We start from the raw sequence: 26,588 nt of genomic DNA on the forward strand, positions 1-26,588 counted from the left end.
CATGAGAAATGAAAACGAACAGGCAAAGGCAAACCTCAACGTGTCCAGTGAGACGGGCTAGGAAGGAGGGATGGGAGAGATGGAATGAGCTAGTGGTAGTTGGTTTTTTTGGAAGCGGGTGGGGGAGGACCACCGTTTTCCTGAAGTGAAACGAGAGGACAGCATCCACGACTGACATAACCTAGGTGGCCTGGATTCTTCTGTAGGGAGGTGGGCTGCCAGCACAGGCCGCCCCGGGAATATATCGGTTCCTTTGGCCTGCAATTCTTCCAAGGCTTCCGCTAGGAAACAGAAGCAACCGCACGACTCCAGGATGGCGTTTCCAAAGTCGTTTGCATAAATCTAGATGCGGCGAGCACTCTGGCCTAGTCGCTCAGGCGTGTTCCGAAATAAATAAAACACATACGTACATAAATAATCCCTTAGAAAAGAAAAGGTTCCCAGTGCCTGTATGTGGAAACTTACAATCAGCGGTCAACTGAAAACCCCGGCTATTTCTGTCCTGTCTCGAGAAAAGCGTGTGCGCGATGCGGTTGGCTGGGCGGGAAGGCGGAGTCACGGCTGGGAGGCGGGGCCGCTGGGACTGGTGACCGAGCGACAGCTGATCTTGCGGATGGAGTGCAAAGCGACCGTGCAGCAGCCCCGCAAGAGGGAGCTGATGTTGTAGATGGGCTGGCCTTGCCTCCGCTGAGAGCGGCACAGCCAGGCGACCGTCGGCACTGCCGGCACCACAATGGCCAACAGATCCACAATGAAGTGGCGGCTCCAGTAACTTTTGGGCTCGATGGACGCAGCTGCCGCCTCTTCTTGGCTCTGGTCAGCAGCCTCTTCGTTCAGGGCGCACATGACGCTGATGGACTGGCTGTCGCCGGATGGCTGGTGCACGGCTGGGTTGTTGTCGTCTACCGACCTCGGGTAACCGGGCGGCCCATCGGGATCCTCGGCACAGACACCTGCAGACACCACCATGGCCAAGTTGGGCTCGGCGGCTGCCAAATCCACGTTCCCATCGGGGCAATTTTGGATGCAAACCTCCGAGTTATTTGGCTCGACGCCCTCCACCACTTCGGACGCCCATCCCGCCGTGGGGTTGCCCGCACCGCAGGCCTGAGACTTCAGGACCTTCTCCAAGATCGTATCAAGATCCGGCTGGTAGTGCACAAAGTCCGTCTGTATGGCTTGCTCCTGCATACAGCTGGCCTGAACGGCAGCCTCCACGCTGTGCTGAGACCCCATCAGTTTCTCGTATGTGGAGCTGGTTGGCATCCGGGAGCCCAGGGTGGACGAGGTCTGGATGGAGGTCTCGTCTCCACCGCAGTCCACCCCGGAGGACAACAGGCTGCTCTGCTCCAGCAAGTCAGTCCGGCTCAGAGAGTCGTCGGCAGCCACGAAGCCGCTGTCTGCCATTTCGTCCACCGAGATGGTCTGGGAACCCCCCACGTTCCTGTCGGCCGCCCCCTGATCGCTCAGCTTCGTGTAGGTGGAGCTGCGTGTGAGCGAGCGAGCCGGGGAGCCCCCTGCTGACTCGGCGGCGCCTTCCTCTTTCACCGTCCCGTTCTGTGCTACCTCCATGCTGTGCAACAAAGTCTCCAGCTTCTTGTTCTGAATGTTGATGTCCACAAAGTATTTCTGGAGCCCTTTGTCCTTCTCGATGAGGTTGTTCTTGACAGTGTCGATCACCTGCTTCAGCTGTTTGATTTCCTTTCGGGCCTCTTTCAGAGCCAGCTGGGCCTCGACACGATGGCACTCTTCCTCGATCCAGTCCTCCTGCATCCGTGAGAGCTGCATCTTTAGATCATCGATCTCAGAGTCTCTGGAACACATAACAAAGCCAACAGTCATGGAAACACAAAATTGGAAGGGACCTCCAGGGTCATAGAATCATAGAGTTGGAAGGGACCTCCAGGGTCACAGAATCATAGAGTTGGAAGGGACCTCCAGGGTCACAGAATCATAGAGTTGGAAGGGACCTCCAGGGTCAAAGAATCATAGAGTTGGAAGGGACCTCTAGGGTCATCTAGTCCAACCCCCTGCACAATCCAGGAAACTCACAAACACCTCCCCCTAAATTCACAGGATCCTCATTGCTGTCAGATGGCCATCCAGCCTCTGTTTACAAACCTCTGAGGAAGGAGAGCCCACCACCTCCCAAGGAGGAAGCCTGTTCCACTGAGGAACCACTCTAACGGTCAGGAAGTTGAGCCGGAAATTCTTTTGATTTAATTTCAACCCGTTGGTTCTGGCCCTACCTTCCGGGGCCACAGAAAACAATTCCACACCATCCTCTATATCAGGGGTGGCCGAGGGTAGCTCTCCAGATGTTTTTTGCCTACAACTCCCATGGCCAATGGCTGGGGCTGATGGGAGTTGTAGGCAAAAATGATCTGGAGAGCTACCCTTGGCCACCCGTTCTATAGGACAGCCCTTCAAGGACTTGAAGATGGTGATCCTATCACCTCTCAGCCGCCTCCTCTCTTGTCCAGCATCCCACATTTAAGACACAGGGGCCTCGGACACCCCTAAACCTGACTGGATCGGACGCTGACCTGTCTTGGAGTCTTTCGTGAGTGTCTTTCAGCCGGGCCCTCAGGTGCCGGATACAGACCTCCTTCTGCTGGAGGGGCGTCAAGTACTGCTCCGGGGTCGGAGGCTTGATGCCATGGTTGTCGCTACACAGCAGGTACTTCATCGGGCGCCTGGAAAGAGTAGGAAAAGTCAGCGATGCAATCAGTCACAAGCTTATTCCCTCTAAACTGAGCTAGCGCGAGCTAGCTCACAGATTCTTTTAGCCTCCAGCTCTCACGTTTTTGTCTTAGCTCACGAAAAATGCCCCCAGACCACCGTAATTGGTGCAGGAGCTCACGTCTTTAATGCCAACAGCTCACAACTTTAATGCCAGTGGCTCACAAAGTCAAATTTTGGCTCATGAGCCTCTGCAGCTCAGAGGGAACATTGGTTAGAGGGCTTGTGTAGGAGCACTTACGGTCCACCAAGGTCAGCCTTGCCCAGTGTTCCCTCTAAGAAGAAGAACTGCAGATTTATACCCCACCCTTCTCTCTGAAACAGAGACTCAGAGTGGCTTACAATCTTCAATATCTCCCCCCCCCCCCACAAAAGACACCCTGTGAGGTGGGTGGGGCTGAGAGGACTCTCACAGCAGCTGCCCTTTCAAGGACAACCTCTGCCAGAGCTATGGCTGACCCAAGGCCATTCCAGCAGGTGCAAGTGGAGGAGTGAGGAATCAAACCCAGTTCTCTCAGATAAGAAAGTTCTGGCTGACCCAAGGCCATTCCAGCAGCTGCAAGTGCAGGAGTGGGGAATCAAACCCGGTTCTCCCAGATAAGAAAGTTCTGGCTGACCCAAATCCATTCCAGCAGCTGCAAGTGCAGGAGTGGGGAATCAAACCCGGTTCTCCCAGATAAGAGAGCTCTGGCTGACCCACGGCCATTCCAGCAGCTGCAAGTGGAGGAGTGGGGAATCAAACCCGGTTCTCCCAGATAAGAGAGTATTGGCTGACCCAAGGCCATTCCAGCAGGTGCAAGTAGAGGAGTGGGGAATCAAACCCGGTTCTCCCAGATAAGAGAGCTCTGGCTGACCCAAGGCCATTCCAGCAGCTGCAAGGGGAGGAGTGGGGAATCAAACCCGGTTCTCCCAGATAAGAGAGCTCTGGCTGACCCAAGGCCATTCCAGCAGCTGCAAGTGGCGGAGTGGGGAATCAAGCCCGGTTCTCCCAGATAAGAGAGCTCTGGCTGACCCAAGGCCATTCCAGCAGCTGCAAGGGGAGGAGTGGGGAATAAAACCCGGTCCTCCCAGATAAGAGAGCTCTGGCTGACCCAAGGCCATTCCAGTAGGTGCAAGTGGAGGAGTGGGGAATAAAACCCGGTCTCCCAGATAAGAGAGCTCTGGCTGACCCAAGGCCATTCCAGCAGCTGCAAGGGGAGGAGTGGGGAATCAAACCCGGTTCTCCCAGATAAGAGAGCTCTGGCTGACCCAAGGCCATTCCAGCAGCTGCAAGTGGAGGAGTGGGGAATCAAACCCGGTTCTCCCAGATAAGAGAGCTCTGGCTGACCCAAGGCCATTCCAGCAGCTGCAAGTGGAGGAGTGGGGAATCAAACCCGGTTCTCCCAGATAAGAGAGCTATGGCTGACCCAAGGCCATTCCAGCAGCTGCAAGTGGAGGAGTGGGGAATCAAACCCGGTTCTCCCAGATAAGAGAACTCTGGCTGACCCAAGGCCATTCCAGCAGCTGCAAGTGGAGGAGGGGGGAATCCAACCCGGTTCTCCCAGATAAGAGAGTTCTGGCTGACCCAAGGCCATTCCAGCAGCTGCAAGTGGAGGAGTGGGGAATCAAACCCGGTCCTCCCAGATAAGAGAGCTCTGGCTGACCCAAGGCCATTCCAGCAGGTGCAAGGGGAGGAGTGGGGAATCAAACCCGGTTCTCTCAGATAAGAGTCCGCGCACTTAACCACTACACCCAACTGGCTTAGTTGGAATTCGATCTAGCTCACAGTTGTTTAGTCTCCAGCTCACATCTTTTTTGTCCTAGCTCAGGAAGGATGACCCCAGAGCACAGTCATTTATGCAGTAGCTCACAACTTTAATGCCAGGAGCTAACAAAGTAGAATTTTTGCTCATAAGACTCTGGAGCTTAGCGGGAACACTGCTCACAAGAACTCTCCCCGTGCTCCTTTGGCTAAAGGTCAGAGCTGGGGTTCCCCAACGCAATGCCCACAGCACCTGCTGATACCCACCAAATGTTTTCAGAAAGTGGGTGTGGCTGGGTGGGCTGCTGATTGGCTAAGATTGCCAGGTCCAACTCAGGAAATATCTGGAGACTTTGGGGGTGGAGACAGGAGACCTTGGCGGTGGAGCCTGAAGCAAGGTTGTGACAAGCTCGATTGAACCCCGAAGGCTGTCACATTTCAAGGGACCACACTCCTTTTAAATGCCTTCCTTCCACTGGAAATAATGGAGGATGGAGGGGGGCGTCTTCATTTGGGCCTCATAGAATTGGACCCCCAGGTACAATCTTTTTAAAACTTGGGGGGGTGTTTTGAGGAGAGGCACTAGATGCTATGCTGAAAATTCGGGGCCCCTACCTCAAAAAACAGCCGCCAGAGCCCCAAATACCCCAAGACAGATTCTTCATTGCACCCTATGGGTACTGGTCTGCATGGATTATGATGGAGTGCCCAGTGGACATTCAAACCCCACTCCCGGCTTTCTGACAACCCTGAAGTGGGGGGAGGGCCTCTAAAACCAGGGGATCTCCTGCCCACAACTGGGGGCTGGCAACCCTACTGGCCGCACAAATTACAATAACGTTGTTGCTAGCGGCCATCCCAGCGATGGTTTCGTTCTCTTGCTCACTTGTCTTTCCCACTGCTTTTTAAAAAACATGACTCCTCTCGTCCCCCGGCCTTGGGCTTCCTTTGTGCGTGGCTCCGCTTCGCACGGCGGCCATTTTGCGGTTGCTGTTTGAGCCCGAATTCCAACTGAGCTGCAGGCTAATAAAGGCGAGGACTCTTGTCGGTTACCAGGTGGCATGGATCAGTGGAGAGTTCTTGTACCCACTGGAATTGTCCCAGGTGGTAGGAGAAACCTTCCAGTGCTGGGGCTTCCGGGGCCCTAGGCGAGCTGCCCACTAGCGCCCCCCCCCAAAAAAAAACCCCTTAAAAACCAGAATTGTAGGAGAAATGAAGAAACCTGAAACGATTTAGATTTTTAATTAGCAGGGTTTTGTTTCAATTGTAAGATTAAGCAATGAAAACTGTGAAAACACCACTTAATCCTTTTAGCTGGAGGTGCGAGGGACAAGACCTTCACATGACCATTTCTACCTGATCCTTCGAGTTGGAGGTGCTAGAGACAAGAACTTCGCAAGACCATTTCTACCTGATCCTTCAAGTTGGAGGTGCCAGGGACAAGACCTTCGCATGACCATTTCTACCTGATCCTTCGAGTTGGAGGTGCCAGGGACAAGACCTTTGCATGACCATTTCTACCTGATCCTTCGAGTTGGAGGTGCTAGGGATTAGACCTTCGCAAGACCATTTCTACCTGATCCTTCGAGTTGGACGTGCTAGGGACAAGACCTTCGCATGACCATTTCTACCTGATCCTTGTAGTTGCAGGTGCCAGGGACAAGACCTTAATATGACCATTTCTTCTTGATCCTTCGAGTTGGAGGTGCTAGGGACAAGACCTTCGCAGGACCATTTCTACCTGATACTTTGAGTTGAAGGTGCTAGCGACAAGACCTTCGCATGATCATATGTACTTGATCCTTCGAGTTGGAGGTGCTAGGGACAAGACCTTCGCAAGACCATTTCTACCTGATCCTTCGAGTTGGAGGTGCCAGGGACAAGACCTTCGCATGACCATTTCTACCTGATCCATCGAGTTGGAGGTGCTAGGGACAAGACCTTCGCAAGACCATTTCTACCTGATCCTTCGAGTTGGAGGTGCTAGGGACAAGACTTTCGCAAGACCATTTCTACCTGATCCTTCGAGTTGGAGGTGCCAGGGACAAGACCTTCGCATGACCATATCTACCTGATCCTTCGAGATGGAGGTGCTAGGGACAAGACTTTCGCAAGACCATTTCTACCTGATCCTTCGAGTTGGAGGTGCTAGGGACAAGACCTTCACATGACCATTTCTTCTTGATCCTTCGAGTTGGAGGTGCCAAGGACAAGACCTTCGCATGATCATTTCTACTTGATCCTTCGAGTTGGAGGTGCTAAGACAAGAACTTCGCAAGACCATTTCTACCTGATCCTTCAAGTTGGAAATGCTAGAGACAAGAACTTCGCATGACCATTTCTACCTGATCCTTCGAGTTGGAGGTGCCAGGGACAAGACCTTTGCATGACCATTTCTACCTGATCCTTCAAGTTGGAGGCGCCAGGGACAAGACCTTCGCAAGATCATTTCTACCTGATCCTTCGAGTTGGAGGTGCTAGAGACAAGAACTTCGCAAGACCATTTCTACCTGATCCTTCAAGTTGGAGGTGCCAGGGACAAGACCTTCGCATGACAATTTCTACCTGATCCTTCGAGTTGGAGGTGCCAGGGAGAAGACCTTCGCATGACCATTTCTACCTGATCCTTCGAGTTGGAGGTGCTAGGGACTAGACCTTCGCAAGACCATTTCTACCTGATCCTTCGAGTTGGATGTGCTAGGGACAAGACCTTCGCATGACCATTTCTACCTGATCCTTGCAGTTGCAGGTGCCAGGGACAAGACCTTCACATGACCATTTCTTCTTGATCCTTCGAGTTGGAGGTGCCAAGGACAAGACCTTCGCATGATCATATGTACTTGATCCTTCGAGTTGGAGGTGCTAGGGACAAGACCTTCGCATGACCATTTCTTCTTGATCCTTTGAGTTGGCGGTGCCAGGGACAAGACCTTCGCAAGACCATTTCTACCTGATCCTTCGACTTGGAGGTGCCAGGGACAAGACCTTCGCATGACCATTTCTACCTGATCCTTCGAGTTGGAGGTGCCAGGGACAAGACCTTCGCATGACCATTTCTACCTGATCCTTCGAGTTGGAGGTGCTAGGGACAAGACCTTCGCAGGACCATTTCTACCTGATACTTCGAGTTGAAGGTGCTAGGGACAAGACCTTCGCAAGAACATTTCTACCTGATCCTTCGAGTTGGAGGTGCCAGGGACAAGACCTTCGCATGACCATTTCTACCTGATCCTTCGAGTTGGAGGTGCCAGGGACAAAACCTTCACAAGACCATTTCTACCTGATCCTTCGAGTTGGAGGTGCTAGGGACAAGACCTTCGCATGACCATTTCTACGTGATCCTTCGAGTTGGAGGTGCCAGGGACAAGACCTTCACATGACCATTTCTACCTGATCCTTTGAATTGAAGGTGCCAGGGACAAGACCTTCACATGACCATTTCTACCTGATCCTTCGAGTTGGAGGTGCCAGGGACAAGACCTTCGCATGACCATTTCTACCTGATCCTTCGAGTTGGAGGTGCCAGGGACAAGACCTTCGCATGACCATTTCTACCTGATCCTTCGAGTTGGAGGTGCCAGGGACAAGACATTTGCATGACCATTTCTACCTGATCCTTCGAGTTGGAGGTGCCAGGGACAAGACCTTCGCATGACCATTTCTACCTGATCCTTCGAGTTGGAGGTGCCAGGGACAAGACCTTCGCATGACCATTTCTACCTGATCCTTCGAGTTGGAGGTGCTAGGGACAAGACCTTCGCATGACCATTTCTACGTGATCCTTCGAGTTGGAGGTGCTAGGGACAAGACCTTCGCATGACTATTTCTACCTGATCCTTCGAGTTGGAGGTGCTAGGGACAAGACCTTCGCAAGACCATTTCTACCTGATCCTTTGAGTTGGAGGTGCCAAGGACAAGACCTTCGCATGACCATTTCTACCTGATCCTTCGAGTTGGAGGTGCCAGGGACAAGACATTTGCATGACCATTTCTCCCTGATCCTTCAAGTTGGAGGTGCCAGGGACAAAACCTTCACAAGACCATTTCTACCTGATCCTTCGAGTTGGAGGTGCTAGGGACAAGACCTTCGCATGACTATTTCTACCTGATCCTTCGAGTTGGAGGTGCTAGGGACAAGACCTTCGCAAGACCATATCTACCTGATCCTTTGAGTTGGAGGTGCCAGGGACAAGACCTTCACATGACCATTTCTACCTGATCCTTCGAGTTCGAGGTTCCAAGGACAAGACCTTCGCATGATCATTTCTACCTGATCTTTCGAGTTGGAGGTGCCAGAGACAATACCTTCACATGACCATTTCTACCTGATCCTTCAAGCTGGAGGTGCTAGGGACAAGACCTTCACATGACCATTTCTACCTGATCCTTCGAGTTGGATGTGCTAGGGACAAGACCTTCACATGACCATTTCTACCTGATCCTTCGAGTTGGAGGTGCCAGGGACAAGACCTTCACATGACCATTTCTACCTGATCCTTCGAGTTGGAGGTGCCAGGGACAAGACCTTCACATGACCATTTCTACCTGATCCTTCGAGTTGGAGGTGCCAGGGAGAAGACCTTCGCATGACCATTTCTACCTGATCCTTCGAGTTGGAGGTGCCAGGGACAAGACCTTCGCATGACCATTTCTACCTGATCCTTTGAGTTGGAGGTGCTAGGGACAAGACCTTCGCAAGACCATTTCTACTTGATCCTTTTAGCTAGAGGTGCCAGGGACAAGACCTTCGCATGACAATTTCGACTTGATCCTTCGAGTTGGAGGTGCTAGGGACAAGACCTAGGGACATGACCATTTCTTCTTGATCCTTCGAGTTGGAGGTGCTAGGGACAAGACCTTCGCATGACCATTTCTACCTGATCCTTCGAGTTGGAGGTGCTAGGGACAAGACCTTCGCAAGACCATTTCTACCTGATCCTTCGAGTTGGAGGTGCCAGGGAGAAGACCTTCGCATGACCATTTCTACCTGATCCTTCGAGTTGGAGGTGCCAGGGACAAGACCTTCGCATGACCATTTCTACCTGATCCTTCGAGTTGGAGGTGCTAGGGACAAGACCTTCGCAAGACCATTTCTACCTGATCCTTCGAGTTGGAGGTGCCAGGGACAAGACCTTCGCATGATAATTTCGACTTGATCCTTCGAGTTGGAGGTGCTAGGGACAAGACCTAGGGACATGACCATTTCTTCTTGATCCTTTGAGTTGGAGGTGCTAGGGACAAGACCTTCACAAGACCATTTCTACCTGATCCTTTGAGTTGGAGGTGCTAGGGACAAGACCTTCACAAGACCATTTCTACCTGATCCTTCGAGTTGGAGGTGCTAGGGACAAGACCTTCACATGACCATTTCTACCTGATCCTTTGAGTTGGAGGTGCTAGGGACAAGACCTTCACAAGACCATTTCTACCTGATTCTTTGAGTTGGAGGTGCTAGGGACAAGACCTTCACATGACCATTTCTACCTGATCCTTCGAGTTGGATGTGCTAGGGACAAGACCTTCACATGACCATTTCTACCTGATCCTTCGAGTTGGAGGTGCCAGGGACAAGACCTTCACATGACCATTTCTACCTGATCCTTCGAGTTGGAGGTGCCAGGGACAAGACCTTCACATGACCATTTCTACCTGATCCTTCGAGTTGGAGGTGCCAGGGAGAAGACCTTCGCATGACCATTTCTACCTGATCCTTCGAGTTGGAGGTGCCAGGGACAAGACCTTCGCATGACCATTTCTACCTGATCCTTTGAGTTGGAGGTGCTAGGGACAAGACCTTCGCAAGACCATTTCTACTTGATCCTTTTAGCTAGAGGTGCCAGGGACAAGACCTTCGCATGACAATTTCGACTTGATCCTTCGAGTTGGAGGTGCTAGGGACAAGACCTAGGGACATGACCATTTCTTCTTGATCCTTCGAGTTGGAGGTGCTAGGGACAAGACCTTCGCATGACCATTTCTACCTGATCCTTCGAGTTGGAGGTGCTAGGGACAAGACCTTCGCAAGACCATTTCTACCTGATCCTTCGAGTTGGAGGTGCCAGGGAGAAGACCTTCGCATGACCATTTCTACCTGATCCTTCGAGTTGGAGGTGCCAGGGACAAGACCTTCGCATGACCATTTCTACCTGATCCTTTGAGTTGGAGGTGCTAGGGACAAGACCTTCGCAAGACCATTTCTACTTGATCCTTTTAGCTAGAGGTGCCAGGGACAAGACCTTCGCATGACAATTTCGACTTGATCCTTCGAGTTGGAGGTGCTAGGGACAAGACCTAGGGACATGACCATTTCTTCTTGATCCTTCGAGTTGGAGGTGCTAGGGACAAGACCTTCGCATGACCATTTCTACCTGATCCTTCGAGTTGGAGGTGCTAGGGACAAGACCTTCGCAAGACCATTTCTACCTGATCCTTCGAGTTGGAGGTGCCAGGGACAAGACCTTCGCATGATAATTTCGACTTGATCCTTCGAGTTGGAGGTGCTAGGGACAAGACCTAGGGACATGACCATTTCTTCTTGATCCTTTGAGTTGGAGGTGCTAGGGACAAGACCTTCACAAGACCATTTCTACCTGATCCTTTGAGTTGGAGGTGCTAGGGACAAGACCTTCACAAGACCATTTCTACCTGATCCTTCGAGTTGGAGGTGCTAGGGACAAGACCTTCACATGACCATTTCTACCTGATCCTTTGAGTTGGAGGTGCTAGGGACAAGACCTTCACAAGACCATTTCTACCTGATTCTTTGAGTTGGAGGTGCTAGGGACAAGACCTTCGCAAGACCATTTCTACTTGATCCTTTTAGCTAGAGGTGCCAGGGACAAGACCTTCACATGACAATTTCGACTTGATCCTTCGAGTTGGAGGTGCTAGGGACAAGACCTTCGCAAGACCATTTCTACCTGATCCTTTGAGTTGGAGGTTTTAGGGACAAGACCTTCACATGGCCATTTCTACCTGATCCTTCGAGTTGGAGGTGCTAGGGACAAGACCTTCGCAAGACCATTTCTACCTGATCCTTGTAGTTGGAGGTTTTAGGGACAAGACCTTCGCATGACCATTTCTACCTGATCCTTCGTGTTGGAGGTTTTAGGGACAAGACCCTCGCATGGCCATTTCTACTTGATCCTTTTAGCTAGAGGTGCTAGGGACAAGACCTTCGCATGACCATTTCTACTTGATCCTTCGAGTTGGAGGTGCCAGGGACAGGGCCTTGTGCATGCGAGAAGGATGCTCTACCACTGAGCTATGGCTCCCACCCTGTGGCTCTGTAAAGTAGAGTAGGAATGAGGAGTGGCAGCAGACCACTTCAACAGGAGCCAATTTTTAGAAACTTCAATTGGCTCTTCTTCAGTTTTTAAAAAGGTCAAGGTCGTCCCCTGTGCAAGCACCAGTCGTTTCCGACTCTGGGGCGACGTCGCTTTCACGTTTTCACGGCGGACTTTTTGACGGGGTGGTTTTGCCCTTGCCTTCCCCAGTCGTCTACGCTTTCCCCCCAGCAAGCTGGGTCCTCATTTGACCGACCTCGGAAGGACAGAAGGCTGAGTCGACCTGGAGCCAGCTACCTGAACCCAGCTTCCTCTGGGATTGAACTCAGGTCGTGAGCAGAGCTTAGTCGACCTGGAGCCAGCTACCTGAAAACCCAGCTTCTGCCAGGGATCGAACTCAGGTTGAGAGCAGAGCTTTACCGACCTGGAGCCAGCTAGCTGAAAACCCAGCTTCCACCGGGATCGAACTCAGGTCATGAGCAGAGCTTAGTCTACCTGGAGCCAGCTACCTGAAAACCCAGCTTCTGCCGGGATTGAACTCAGGTCGTGAGCAGAGCATAGCCGACCTGGAGCCAGCTACCTGAACCCAGCTTCCACTGGAGATCGAACTCAGGTCGTGAGCAGAGCTTAGTCAACCTGGAGCCGGCTACCTCAACCAGCTTCCACCGGGGATCAAACTCAGGTCATGAGCAGAGGGCTCCGACTGCAGGACTGCAGCTTTAGCACTCTGTGCCACGGGGCTCTTTCTTCAGCTTTCACAACTGGTTAATTTATCTCTGTCGGTCTCCGAGGAGCGCACTGTGCAGACGCCATCGGCTTTTGCATTTCCCAGCTCTGTAACGGACCTGGGGAACCCAAAACCGGCCAGCCAGCATCTGCGCTCCATGGAGCCTGTTTTCCATTGGGCAAGGCAGGCTCCAAGGAGCACAAACGCTGTGTGTGGGGAGAGGGGGCAGCTGGTGGTGCCCCTAAGTCCGATGGCGCCCTAGACGGCCGCCTACGTGGCCTACTCCCAAGCACCGGCCATGGCCATCCTTGGTTAGCTTTACTTCTCCCATTCATTCCTCAAACCTCTTCCCTTTGTTCATGGCCTCTGCCTCTTCTTCCCTTCTCTCTCCTGACTTGAAATCCAGATTCAAGCTTCTTTGCCATGGGAACCTGACCTTTTAGCTTCCAAAAACAAAATCAGTGCCAAGCGCCACCTCGCCTGGTTAATTCCATGCGCTTTGGGCGCCAACCCTGCCAGGCTTTGCGTCTGCTGTGATCTTTATCAAGACTGCCTTTCCAAAGCCCTATCGACGATGGAGACCAGGCGCTTGGGTTTTTAAGCGGGTTAAAAAGCAGTGAAGTAAGAGACACGTGAGATGACGGATGAAGAAATACAGAAGCGTGGCGAGGGGAAGGAGATCAGATCGACACCGAAGACAAGGACAAGCCTTTACCCTGGCACAAGGACTCTGGTTTGCCAACAGCAAATTGCAAAACTCAGAGAACCCTCCCTCTTATCTGCCTGTGGCCACCAGCTAGGGCCACTATTTTTGGTGCAGTGGTGAAGTGCGCAGACTCTTATCTGGGAGAACCGGGTTTGATTCCCTCACTCCTCCACTTGCAGCTGCTGGAATGGCCTTAGGTCAGCCAGAGCTCTCTTATCTGGGAGAACCGGGTTTGATTCCCCACTCCTCCACTTGCAGCTGCTGGAATGGCCTTAGGTCAGCCAGAGCTCTCTTATCTGGGAGAACCGGGTTTGATTCCCCACTCCTCCACTTGCAGCTGCTGGAATGGCCTTAGGTCAGCCAGAGCTCTCTTATCTAGGAGAACCGGGTTTGATTCCCCACTCCTCCTCTTGCACCTGCTGGAATGGCCTTAGGTCAGCCAGAGCTCTCTTATCTGGGAGAACCGGGTTTGATTCCCCACTCCTCCACTTGCAGCTGCTGGAATGGCCTTGGGTCAGCCAGAGCTCTCTTATCTGGGAGAACGGGGTTTGATTCCCCACTCCTCCACTTGCAGCTGCTGGAATGGCCTTGGGTCAGCCACTGCTCTCTTATCTGGGAGAACCGGGTTGGATTCCCCACTCCTCCACTTGCACCTGCTGGAATGGCCTTGGGTCAGCCAGAGCTCTGGCTGAAGTTGTCCTTGAAAGGACAGTTGCTCTGAGAGCTCTCTCAGCCCCACCCACCCCACAGGGTGCTTGTTGCAGTGGGGGGGGGGGGAGGTAAAGGAGATTGTAAACCACTCTGAGATTCGGAGTGGAGGGCGGGATATAAATCCAATATCATCATCATCTTTTTTAGGGAGAGAGGCGGAAAGCAGGTTCCCAGAAATATAATCAGAATACATAATATGGGAATAAAATGCAGCCATTTTGTTCTGCAGTGTGCGGGGAAGAAATAGCTCTCTTTCCCTAGGCCGGACATCTAAACAGGCTTGCTTATTCTGAGTTCTTCTTCACATGTTTACTGATGGTTGAGAATGCTTATGTACTTTTAAACTCTGTGCCTGTCTCTCAGAGGCTAACCAGGGGTCAATGAAGAAGACAACGACGATTATGTTTGATGTAGATGATGGTTGTTGATGATGATGAAGAAGAAGATGAGGAAGATGATGATGGTTGATGAGAGTGTTGGACTGGATGGGCCATTGGCCCGATCCAACATGGCTTCTCTTATGTTCTTATGTTCTAAGAAGAAGATGAAGATGAAGAAGATGGTTGATGATGAAGAAGATGATGATGAAGAAGATGAAGATGGTTGATGATGAAGAAGAAGATGATAAAGAAGAAGATGAAGATTATGATGAAGAAGATGGTTGATGATGATTAAGATGAAGATGAAGAAGATGATGATGAAGAAGATGGTTGAAGATGATGAAGATGATTAAGAAGAAGATGAAGAAGAAGATGAAGATGATGATGAAGAAGATGGTTGATGATGATGAAGTTGATTAAGAAGATGAAGAAGATGATGATGATGGTTGATGATGAAGAAGAAGAAGATTAAGAAAAAGATTAAGAAGAAGATGAAGAAGAAGATGATGATGGTTGATGAAGAAGAAGAAGAAGATTAAGATAAAGATGAAAAAGATGATGATGATGATGAAGATGAAAAGAGGTGATGATGAAGAAGATGATTAAGAAGAAGATGAAGATGATGAAGAAGATGGTTGATGAAGATGAAGAGATTAAGATGAAGATGATGAAGAAGATGGTTGATGAAGAAGATGGTTGATGAAGAAGATGATAAGAAGATGAAGATAAGAACATAAGAACATAAGAGAAGCCATGTTGGATCAGGCCAACGGCCCATCAAGTCCAACACTCTGTGTCACACAGTGGCAAAAAATGTTATATACACACATACACTGTGGCTAATAGCCACTGGTGGACCTGTGCTCCATACACTGTGGCTAATAGCCACTGATGGACCTGTGCTCCATATTTTTATCTAAACCCCTCTTGAAGGTGGCTATACTTGTGGCCGCCACCACCTCCTGTGGCAGTGAATTCCACATGTTAATCACCCTTTGGGTGAAGAAGTACTTCCTTTTATCCGTCTTAACCTGTCTGCTCAGCAATTTCATCGAATGCCCACGAGTTCTTGTATTGTGAGAAAGGGAGAAAAGTACTTCTTTCTCTACTTTCTCCATTCCATGCATTATCTTGTAAACCTCTATCATGTCACCCCGCAGTCGACGTTTCTCCAAGCTAAAGAGTCCCAAGCGTTGCAACCTTTCTTCATAGGGAAAGTGCTCCAGCCCTTTAATCATTCTAGTTGCCCTTCTCTGCACCTTCTCTAAAGCTATAATATCCTTTTTGAGGTGCGGCGACCAGAACTGCACACAGTACTCCAAATGAGACCGCACCATCGATTTATACAGGGGCATTATGATACTGGCTGATTTGTTTTCAATTCCCTTCCTAATAATTCCCAGCATGGCATTGGCCTTTTTTATTGCAAACGCACACTGTCTTGACACTTTCAGTGAGTTATCTATCATGACCCCAAGATCTCTCTCTTGATCAGTCTCTGCCAGTTCACACCCCATCAACTTGTATTTGTAGCTGGGATTCTTAGCCCCAATGTGCATTACTTTGCACTTGGCCACATTGAACCGCATCTGCCACGTTGACGCCCACTCACCCAGCCTCAACAGATCCCTTTGGAGTTCCTCACAATCCTCTCTGGTTCTCACCACCCTGAACAATTTAGTGTCATCCGCAAACTTGGCCACTTCACTGCTCACTCCGAACTCTAAATCATTTATGAACAAGTTAAAAAGCATGGGACCCAGTACCGAGCCCTGCGGCACCCCACTGCTTACCGTCCTCCACTGCGAAGACTGCCCATTTATACTCACTCTCTGCTTCCTATTACTCAGCCAGTTTTTGATCCACAAGAGGACCTGTCCTTTTACTCCATGATTCTCAAGCTTTCTAAGGAGCCTTTGATGAGGAACTTTATCAAAAGCTTTCTGGAAGTCAAGGTAAACAACATCTATCGGGTCTCCTTTGTCCACATGTTTGTTCACCCCCTCAAAGAAATGCAACAGGTTAGTGAGGCAAGATCTTCCCTTGCAGAACCCATGCTGAGTCTTCCTCAATAACCCGTGTTCATCAATGTGCCTACTCATTCTGTCCTTGATAATGGTTTCTACCAACTTTCCCGGTATTGAAGTCAGACTGACTGGCCTGTAGTTTCCCGGATCTCCTCTGGAACCTTTTTTAAAGATGGGGGTGACATTTGCTACCTTCCAGTCCTCAGGAATGGAGGCAGATTTCAATGAAAGATTACAGATTTTTGTTAGAAGATCCACAAGTTCAACTTTGAGTTCCTTCAGAACTCTCGGATGTATGCCATCCGGACCCGGTGACTTATTAGTTTTTAATTTGTCTATCAGTTGTAGGACCTCCTCATTTGTCACCTCAATCTGACTCAGGTCTTTCAACACCCCTTCCAAAATTAGTGGTTCTGGGGCGGGCAAAAAGTTCTCGTCTTCTACAGTGAAGACGGAGGCAAAAAATTCATTTAGCTTTTCAGCCATTTCCCTATCCTCCTTCAGTAATCCTTTTACCCCATGGTCATCCAAGGGCCCCACTGCCTCCCTGGCTGGTTTCCTACTTCTAATATATTTGAAGAAAGTTTTATTGTTGGTCTTTATGTTTTTTGCAATATGCTCCTCATAGTCCCTTTTTGCCTGCCTGATCACAGTCTTGCATTTGATTTGCCACAGCCTGTGTTCCCTTTTACTAATCTCACTTGGACTGGTTTTCCACTGCTTAAAGGAGTCCTTCTTACCTTTTACAGCTTCCATTACTTTATTTGTTAACCACGCAGGCCTTTTCTTATGCCTGTTTGTGCCTTTCCTAACTTGTGGTATGTATTTTATCTGAGCTTCTAGGATTATAGTTTTAAATAGCGTCCAAGCTTTCTCAAGGGTTTTGACCGTATGTACCTTTCCTTTCAGTTTCTTCCTCACATGCCTCCTCATCTCAGTGTATTTACCCCTTTTAAAGTTAAACGTGGTTGTGGTGGTCTTTTTGGACAACTCCCTATTTATACAAACGGTGAAATCAATAACATTATGGTCACTGCTCCCAAGCGGCGCAATCACTTTTACATCTCTCACCAAGTCTTGGGCATTACTTAGGACCAAATCCAGGATCGCCCCACCCCTGGTAGGTTCTGAGACCATCTGCTCCATAGCACAGTCATTGAGAGCATCAAGAAACTCAATCTCTTTCTCTCGACCAGAACACATATTGACCCAATCAATCTGCGGGTAGTTAAAATCACCTATTACAACACAGTTTTTACGTTTAGCCGCTATCTTTAAGCGGCTAAATGATGATGATGAAGATGGTTTAAGCGGCTAAATGATGATGATGAAGATGGTTGATGATTAAGAAGAAGATGATGATGGTTCTTGATGATGAAGATGAAGAAGATGGTTGATGATGAAGAGCAAGATGATGATGATGATGAAGATGATGATGATATTGGATTTATATCCTACCCTATACTCTGAATCCCCGAGTCTTCAAGCAGTCACAATTTCCTTTACCTTCCCCCCACCCCCCACAACAGACTCTGGGATTCCAAAGTCTACTGCCTCTGAACCTGGAGGTTCCCCTCAGTCGCCATGGCTGGTCACCACTGATGGATTTATTCTCCCTGAATCTCTCTAATCTGCTTTTAAAGCTGTGTAGAAGTGGGATCTCCAGGCCCCACCTGGAGTTCAGCAGCACTTGGGAATGCAGCCCGTGAGACAGAGAGGAGTATGCATTTAAAACTCAATGCAGGTAAACAGACAACCCTATTCTATAAGGCAGGGTTCCCAACCCCTGGTCCGTGGTCTGGTACTGGTCCGTGGCCTGCTAGCAACTGGGCCGTGAGTTGTATGATTATTTCATTATATATTACAATGTAAGAAGAAGAAGCCAACGACACTGGATTTATATCCTGCCCTCCACTCCGAATCTCAGAGCGACTTAGAATCGCCTTTATCTTCCTCCCCCACAACAGACACCCTGTGAGGTAGATGAAGATATTGGATTTATATCCCGCCCTCCACTCCGAAGAGTCTCAGAGCGGCTCACAATCTCCTTTCCCTTCCTCCCCCACAACAGACACCCTGTGAGGTAGATGACAATGTTGGATTTATATCCCGCCCTCCACTCCAAAGAGTCTCAGAGGGGCTCACAATCTCCTTTACCTTCCCCCCCTCCCACAACAGACACCCTGTGAGGTAGATGAAGATATTGGATTTATATCCCGCCCTCCACTACGAAGAGTCTCAGAGCAGCTCACAATCTCCTTTGCCTTCCCCCCCTCCCACAACAGACACCCTGTGAGGTAGATGAAGATATTGGATTTATATCCCGCCCTCCACTCTGAACAGTCTCAGAGCGGCTCACAATCTCCTTTGCCTTCCTGCCCCACAACAGACACCCTGTGAGGTAGATGCAGATATTGGATTTATATCCCGCCCTCCACTCCGAAGAGTCTCAGAGCAGCTCACAATCTCCTTTACCTTCCCCCCCTCCCACAACAGACACCCTGTGAGGTAGATGAAGATATTGGATTTATATCCCGCCCTCCACTCTGAACAGTCTCAGAGCGGCTCACAATCTCCTTTGCCTTCCTGCCCCACAACAGACACCCTGTGAGGTAGATGCAGATATTGGATTTATATCCCGCCCTCCACTCTGAAGAGTCTCAGAGCGGCTCACAATCTCCTTTGCCTTCCTGCCCCACAACAGACACCCTGTGAGGTAGATGAAGATATTGGATTTATATCCTGCCCTCTACTCCGAAGAGTCTCAGAGTGGCTCACAATCTCCTTTACCTCCCCCCCCCTCAACAGACACCTTGTGAGGTAGATGAAGATATTGGATTTATATCCCGCCCTCTACTCCGAAGAGTCTCAGAGCGGCTCACAATCTCCTTTCCCTTCCTCCCCCACAGCAGACACCCTGTGAGGTAGATGAAGATATTGGATTTATATCCCGCCCTCCACTCTGAAGAGTCTCAGAGCAGCTCACAATCTCCTTTCCCTTCCTCCCCCACAACAGACACCCTGTGAGGTAGATGAAGATATTGGATTTATATCCCACCCTCCACTCTGAAGAGTCTCAGAGCGGCTCACAATCTCTTTTACCTTCCTCCCCCACAACAGACAACCTGTGAGGTGGATGGGGCTGAGAGGGCTCTCACAGCAGCTGCCCTTTCAAGGACAACCTCTGCCAGAGCTCTGGCTGACCCAAGACCATTCCAGCAGCTGCAAATGGAGGAGCGAGGAATCAAACCCGGTTCTCCCAGATAAGAGTCCACTCACTTAACCACTACACCAAACTAACAGAAATAAAGTATACAATTGTATCATCCAAAAATCATTGTGTGCCCCCCCTCTCCGTCCATGGAAAAACTGTCTTCCACAAAACCAGTCCCTAGTGCCAAAAAGGTCAGGGACCGCTACTCTACGGCATCAGCCAAGGTAGTTGGAGAAAGGCGCTGTTAGTCTGGCTGCCCTCTATTAATATTTTGCATTCACAGGGTAATTCTGAAGTATTCAAGGGGCACAGTACATTAAAAAGGTCAAGGTAGTCCCCTGTGCAAGCACCAGTCGTTTCCGACTCTGGGGTGACGTTGCTTTCACGCTGGGTTCTCATTTGACCACCCTCGGAAGGATGGAAGGCTGAGTCAACCTGGAGCCGGCTACCTGAACCCAGCTTCCACCGGGATCGAACTCAGGTCGTGAGCAGAGCTTAAGACTGCAGTACTGCAGCTTTAACACACTGTGTCACAGGGCTCTTTAACATAAAACCCACATAGAATAAATGTCAGAGCTTTGGAGTCCAGCTTTTCCACTCTGATCCATGGGGCCACATGTTGCTAAAAAGATAAAGGTAGTCCCCTGTGCAAGCACCAGTCGTTTACGACTCTGGGGTGACGTCGCATCACTTTTACTGCCTTCTCCAGTCATCTACCCTTTGCCCCCAGCAAGCTGGGTACTCAGAAGGACGGAAGGCTGAGTCAACCTTGAGGCGACTACCTGAACCCAGCTTCCATCGGGATCAAACTCTGTGCCATGGGGCTACATGTTGCTAAAAAGGTAAAGGCAGCCCCTTGTGCAAGCACCAGTCATTTATGACTCTGGGATGACGTCACATCGCAATGTTTTCATGGCAGGCCTTTTAACGGGGTGGTTTGCCATTGCCTTCCCCAGTCATCTACGCTTTCCCCCCCGGGCGAGCTGGGGACTCATTTTACCGACCTTGGAAGGGTGGAAGGCTTAATCAACCTGGAGCTGGCTACCTGAGCCCAGCTTCCACCGGGGATCGAACTCAGGTTGTGAGCAGAGAGTTCAGACTGCAGTACTACAGCCTTAACACTCTGCGCCACGGGGTCCCTTAAAGGAAAGGTCCCCTGTGCAAGCACCAGTCATTTCCGATTCTGGGGTGACATTGCTTTCACGTTTTCACGGCAGACTTTTTACTGGGTGGCTTGCCCTTGCCTTCCCCAGTCAGCTGCACTTTAACCCCAAGCAAGCTGGGGACTCGTTTGACTGACCTCGGAAGGATGGAAGGCTGAGTCAACCTTGAGCCGGCGACCTGAACCTAGCTTCCACCGGAGATCGAACTCAGGTCGTGAGCAGAGCTCTGGATCTGCAACACAGGGCTATGTGATTCTATAGGGTGTGCTTGTGCGGGGTGTGTTTGTAAGCTCAGGTGCGCCCCCTGGCGGCTCTCCTCTGCCTCTCCAGGAGCCCAGGGTTACCTTGGGGTGGGGCTGCTGTCGCTGCCCTTGCAGGAGCCGGAGTTGCTGCTGCTGCTGAGCGAGGCGGTGCCGTAGGTGTCCCGCATGCTGACGGGTGGGGAGGGGCGCCTGGAGGCAGGAAGAAGAAGCTGTTTCTCAGTCGGAGTGGCAGCGGGCGCCGCAGGCTTAAAGAACGAGGCAAAGCCACTCTTCCCGTAAAACTCACAACTTCCAAAAGCCACCAAAACAAGAGAGAGACACACAAAACACACAAGGACACAGGAACGAGAGAGAAAGGAAAGAAAAGGACAAGAACAAACAAGCAGGATTTCAAAAATGGGACACGGCAAAAGCGACCGGTTAGTGAAGCAGCAGCAAAGGCAGGACGGCAGGACGGATGGACGGAGGAGGCCGCTGGAAGCCCCCCAACCCAACCGGGCCAGCCAGTGTCATTTAGCACATGTGAAAATGCCCGTAAGCATATTGTGGGAACTCTGTCTGGGGCGGTGATGCTGTGTGTTCTTGGTGCTTGGGTGGTAAGAGGTGCTTCTGGAGTTCTGGCACCGCTGGTGGACCTCCTGATGTCACTGTGTTTTTGGCCACCGTGTGTTGAACTGGATGGGCCACTGCCCTGATCCAACATGGCTTCTCTTATGTTCTTATGTGACACAGAGTGTTGGACTGGATGGGCCATTGGCCTGATCCAACAAGGCTTCTCTTATGTTCTTCTGTGACACAGAATGTTGGACTGGATGGGCCATTGGCCTGATCCAACAGGGCTTCTCTTATGTTCTTCTGTGACACAGAATGTTGGACTGGATGGGCCATTGGCCTGATCCAACAGGGCTTCTCTTATGTTCTTCTGTGACACAGAGTGTTGGACTGGCTGGGCCACTGGCCTGATCCAACAGGGCTTCTCTTATGTTCTTATGTGACACAGTGTTGGGCTGGATGGGCCATAGGCCTGATCCAAGAGGGCTTCTCTTATGTTCTTATGTGACATAGAGTGTTGGACTGGATGGGCCATTGGCCTGATCCAACAGGGCTTCTCTTATGTTCTTATGCGACACAGAGTGTTGGACTGGATGGGCCATTGGCCTGATCCAACAGGGCTTCTCTTATGTTCTTCTGTGACACAGAGTGTTGGACTGGATGGGCCATTGACCTGATCCAACATGGCTTCTCTTATGTTCTTCTGTGACACAGAGTGTTGGAATGGGTGGGCCATTGGCCTGATCCAACAGGGCTTCTCTTATGTTCTTCTGTGACACTGAGTGTTGGACTGGAGGGGCCTTTGGCCTGATCCAACAGGGCTTCTCTTATGTTCTTATATGCAGCAGAGGTCCATGAGTAGCTATTAGATGGAACACTGTCTGGGGTATTGTTGGAGCGCTCTGTCTGGGGCAGTGATGGCCTGAATTCTTGGTGCTTGGGGGGTAACAGTGGGAGGGCCTCTAGTGTCCTGGCCCCACTGGTGGACCTCCTGATGGCACCTGGGTTTCTTTGACCACTGTGTGACACAGAGTGTTGGACTGGATGGGCCACTGGCCTGATTCAACATGGCTTCTCTGATGTTCTTATATGGAGCAGAGGTCCATGAGTAGCTATTAGATGGAACACTGTCTGGGGTATAGGTGGAATGCTCTGTCTGGAGCAGTGATGCCCTTAGTGCTTGGGAAGTAACAGTGGGAGGGCTTCTGGAGTTCTGGCCCTGCTGGTGGACCTACAGAGGACCCCTGGGTTTTGGCCAGTCTGTGATGCAGAGTGTTGGACCACTAAACTATGCCAACTCTTGCGCACGCCCCATTCTCAGGAGAGATTAATAAGAGATTTTCCAGGCTTCCAAGAAAAACCTGCCAGGTATCTCACAACAGATGGGCTTACCCTTCTTTCTGGAACAGAGCTGAATTTTTGCTTTTGCTCCTGTGTCTTTGCAGGCCTGACTTGTATGAAGAAGAAGACCACCGCAGATTTACACCCCGCACTTCTCTCTGAATCAGAGTCTCAGAGCGGCTCACAATCTCTTTTATCTCCTCCGCCACAACAGACACCCTGTGAGGTGGGTGGGGCTGAGAGTGCTCTCACAGAAGCTGTCCTTTCAAGGACAACCTCTGCCAGAGCTATGGCTGACCCAAGGCCATTCCATCATGTGCAAGTCGAAGAGTCTTAGTGACCATACGCTGAGTCAACGGTGTGATGTGGTGGCTAAAAAGGAAAATGCAATTTTGGGCTGTATCGACAGAAGTATAATGTCCAGATCATGTGAAGTGATGGTATCACTTTACTCTGCTCTGGTAAGACCTCACCTGGAGTCTTGTGTTCAGTGTTGGGCACCACATTTTAAGAACGCTATAGACAAGCGGGAACGGGTCCAGAGGAGGGCGACGAAGATGGTGAGGGGTCTGGAGACCAAGTCCTACAAGGAAAGGTTGAAGGAGCTGGGGATGTTTAGCATGGAGAAGAGGCAACTGAGAGGTGATAGGATCACCATCTTCAAGTCTTTGAAGGGCTGTCCTATAGAGGATGATATGGAATTGTTTTCTGTGGCCCCAGAAGGTAGGACCAGAACCAGTGAGTTGAAATTAAATCAAAAGAGTTTCCGGCTCAACAGTAGGAAGAACTTCCTGACCGTTAGAGCAGTTCCTCAGTGGAACAGGCTTCCTCAGGAGGTGGTGGGTTCTCCTTTGAGATTTTTAAACAGAGGCTAGATGGCCCTCTGACAGCAACGAGGATCCTGTGAATTTAGGGGGAGGTGTTTGTGAGTTTCCTGCATTGTGCAGGGAGTTGGACTAGATGACCCTGGAGGTCCCTTCCAACTCTATGAGAACTTCCTGACAGAGCAGTTCCTCAGTGGAACAGGCTTTCTCGGGAGGTGGTGGGCTCTCCTTCCATTAAACAGAGGCTGGATGGCCATCTGACAGCAATGAATTTAGGGGGAGGTGTTTGTGAGTTTCCTGCATTGTGCAGGGGATTGGACTAGATGACCCTGGAGATCCCTTCCAACTCTAGGATTCTATGAGTGGGGAATCAAACCCGGTTCTCCCGGATAAGAGTCCGAGCACTTCACCACTACACCAAACTGGCTCTCCTGGAGAGGAGCTTCAGGGGCAATGCAGAGGAGTAGAGCCCCTGAAAGAAGTCAGTCTCTCGACTTCCTGCCTGACAAGCGTCAACTCAACTGTATCAGGGGCCTGGTTTGGATCTGACGGTGTTACAGCCAACAGACCACCCCAGCTGTTGAGGGAGCAGAAGGCCCCAGGGCCTGCCTTTGGCAACAGCAGAACTGAATCGCAACATCCCAGCTTCAGTTCCTGCGACGGAGAGCTCTGCGTGGGCGGTGTGTGCATGCGTCACAAGGTGGGCGTGAGCGGAGCGACTATGCTTCGGTGTGCGCCACGGACATGCGATGCCGGATTGCAGCAGGCAGCAGAGAATGCCTTCCCCTCCTTCCGGGGGGTGGGTGGGTGTCTGCATTAAGACCTGTGCAGTGTGAAGCCTTTCCGAAAGGGGAGATGATGATATTGGATTTATATCCCGCCCTATACGCTGAATCTCAGAGTCGCAAAGCGGCTCACAATCTCCTTTACCTTCTCTCCTTCCCATAACAGACACCCTGTGAGGGAAGTTGGGCTGAGAGAGCTCTGACAGAAGCTGCCCTTTCAAGGACAACTCCTACAAGAGCGATGGCTGACCCAAGGCCATCCCAGCAGGTGGAAGTGGAGGAGTGGGGAATCAAACCCGGTTCTCCCAGATAAGACAGCTCTGGCTGACCCAAAGCCATTCCAGCAGCTGCAAGTGGAGGAGTGGGGAATCAAACCCGGTTCTCCCAGATAAGAGTCCGCACACTTAACCACTACACCAAACTAGCTCTCTTGTTGAACAGTTGGATTTATACCCTGCCCTTTACTCGGAGAGGCTTACAATCTCCTCTATCTTCTCCCCCCACAACAGACACCCTGTGAGGTGGGTGGGGCTGAGAGAGTTCTGACAGAAGCTGCCCTTTCAAGGACATCTTCTGCCAGAGCTATGGCTAACCCAAGGCCATCCCAGCAGGTGCAAGTGGAGGAGTGAGGAATCAAACCCGGTTCTCCCAGATAAGAGTCCATGTGCTTCACCGCTACACCAAACTGGCTCTCAAGGCAGCAAGATTCTTCCCATCTTGCTCTCTTCGTTGCAGGAAGGCCTTGCATCGAGGTATGCAAGAGGCGGGGACAGAAAGCTTTTGGTGCAAATCCGTTGCTGCGAACGGGCACAAAGGGCTGCAAGAAGCTCCCGGCAATTTGCAGCGTGCCAGGGGAATATTTAATCGTATTCACCTTCGGGATCCAGTGGAGGGTCGTCTGCTCCCCGGCAAGGACATAGCAATGGAACAGCAAGGCCTGGTAGTGGAGCCAACCCCACCTGTAAAGAAAAAAAGGAAGAAGGAAACATCTGGGTGAGAATCTGCCACATGGAAATGCTTAGAATCCTAGAGTTGGAAGGCACCTCCAGGGTCATCTAGTCCAACCCCCTGCACAATGCAGGAAACTCACAAAAATCTCCCCCTAAATTCATAGGGCCTTCATTGCTGTCAGAGGGCCATCCAGCCTCTGTTGAAAAAGCTCCAAGGAAGGAGAGCCCACCACCTCCCAAGGAGGAAGCCTGTTCCACTGAGGAAGCACTCTAACGGTCAGGAAGTTCTTCCTAATGTTGAGCCGGAAACTCTTTTGATTTAATTTCAACCTGTTGGTTCTGGTCCTACCTTCCGGGGCCACAGAAAACAATTCCACCCCAACCTCTATAGGACAGCCCTTCAAGGACTCGAAGATGGTGATCATCTCACCTCTCAGGCTAAACATGCCCAACTCCTTCAACCTTTCCTCTTTGGACTTGGTCTCCAGACCCCTCACCGTCGCCCTCCTCTGGACCCGTTCCAGCTTGTCCATATCCTTCTTAAAATGCGGTGCCCGGAACTGAACACAATACTCCAGGTGAGGTCTTACCATTGGTTCTGGTCCGACCTTCCGGGGCCACAGAAAACAATTCCACACCCTCCTCTATAGGACAGCCCTTCAAGTACCTGAAGATGGTTCTCCTATCACCTCTCAGCCGCCTCCTCTCCAGGCTAAACCTCGAGGCTGGACTACTGTAATGCCCTCTACATGGGGCTGCTCCTATACCGAACGCGGAAACTGCAGCTAGAGCAGAATGCAGCGGCCAGGCTGTTAGTGGGACTACCTCGGTGGGAACATGTACAGCCTAGGCTGCGGGAACTGCAGTGGCTGCAATTGTGTACCGAATTCGTTAAAAGGTGCTGGTTATTAACTTTAAAGCCCTATATGGCCGAGGACCTGCCTACCTTAGGGACCGCCTCTCTCCATCTGTTCCTCAGAGAGCACTGAGATCTAGTTCTCAAAATCTTTTAAAAATCCCTGGACCAAGGGAGGCCAGACTGAAAACAACGAGGGAGCAGGCCTTCTCAACAATGGAGGAGGTGCGAGCCCTAAATCAGTTTCGCAGGGCTTGCAAAACCGTCCTCTTTCAACTTGCTTTTAAGATGGAACCCGGGTAATGACATCTAGCCATCCT

The 26,588-nt window shown here is 50.7% G+C and overlaps 1 protein-coding gene across 1 annotated transcript; it reads right to left on the reverse strand.

Annotated features, from left to right (window-relative positions):
• Positions 1-511: 511 nt before the first annotated feature.
• On the reverse strand, positions 512-25,418 carry SNPH (syntaphilin). Its single transcript, XM_060233195.1, has 4 exons — positions 25,337-25,418; positions 21,042-21,248; positions 2,547-2,696; positions 512-1,813 (listed from the first exon to the last, which is right to left on the reverse strand). The coding sequence occupies exons 1-4, from the start codon at positions 25,378-25,380 to the stop codon at positions 556-558; spliced, it is 1,659 nt and encodes a 552-aa protein (XP_060089178.1). The 5' UTR covers positions 25,381-25,418; the 3' UTR covers positions 512-555.
• Positions 25,419-26,588: the final 1,170 nt, after the last annotated feature.

This window comes from Heteronotia binoei, chromosome 2 (assembly GCF_032191835.1).
Source record: "Heteronotia binoei isolate CCM8104 ecotype False Entrance Well chromosome 2, APGP_CSIRO_Hbin_v1, whole genome shotgun sequence".
Lineage (NCBI taxonomy): Eukaryota > Metazoa > Chordata > Lepidosauria > Squamata > Gekkonidae > Heteronotia > Heteronotia binoei.

Bases quoted from the DNA above. Each gene is read 5' to 3' on its own strand.
- SNPH (XM_060233195.1), bottom strand. From the start codon at position 25,380: ATGTCCTTGCCGGGGAGCAGACGACCCTCCACTGGATCCCGAAG. The intron at 21,249-25,336 runs GTGAATACGATT...GGCTTTTGGAAG, and splicing joins CCCTCCACTGGATCCCGAAG to TTGTGAGTTTTACGGGAAGA. The intron at 2,697-21,041 runs GTAACCCTGGGC...TACTCTTTCCAG, and splicing joins GACAGCAGCCCCACCCCAAG to GCGCCCGATGAAGTACCTGC.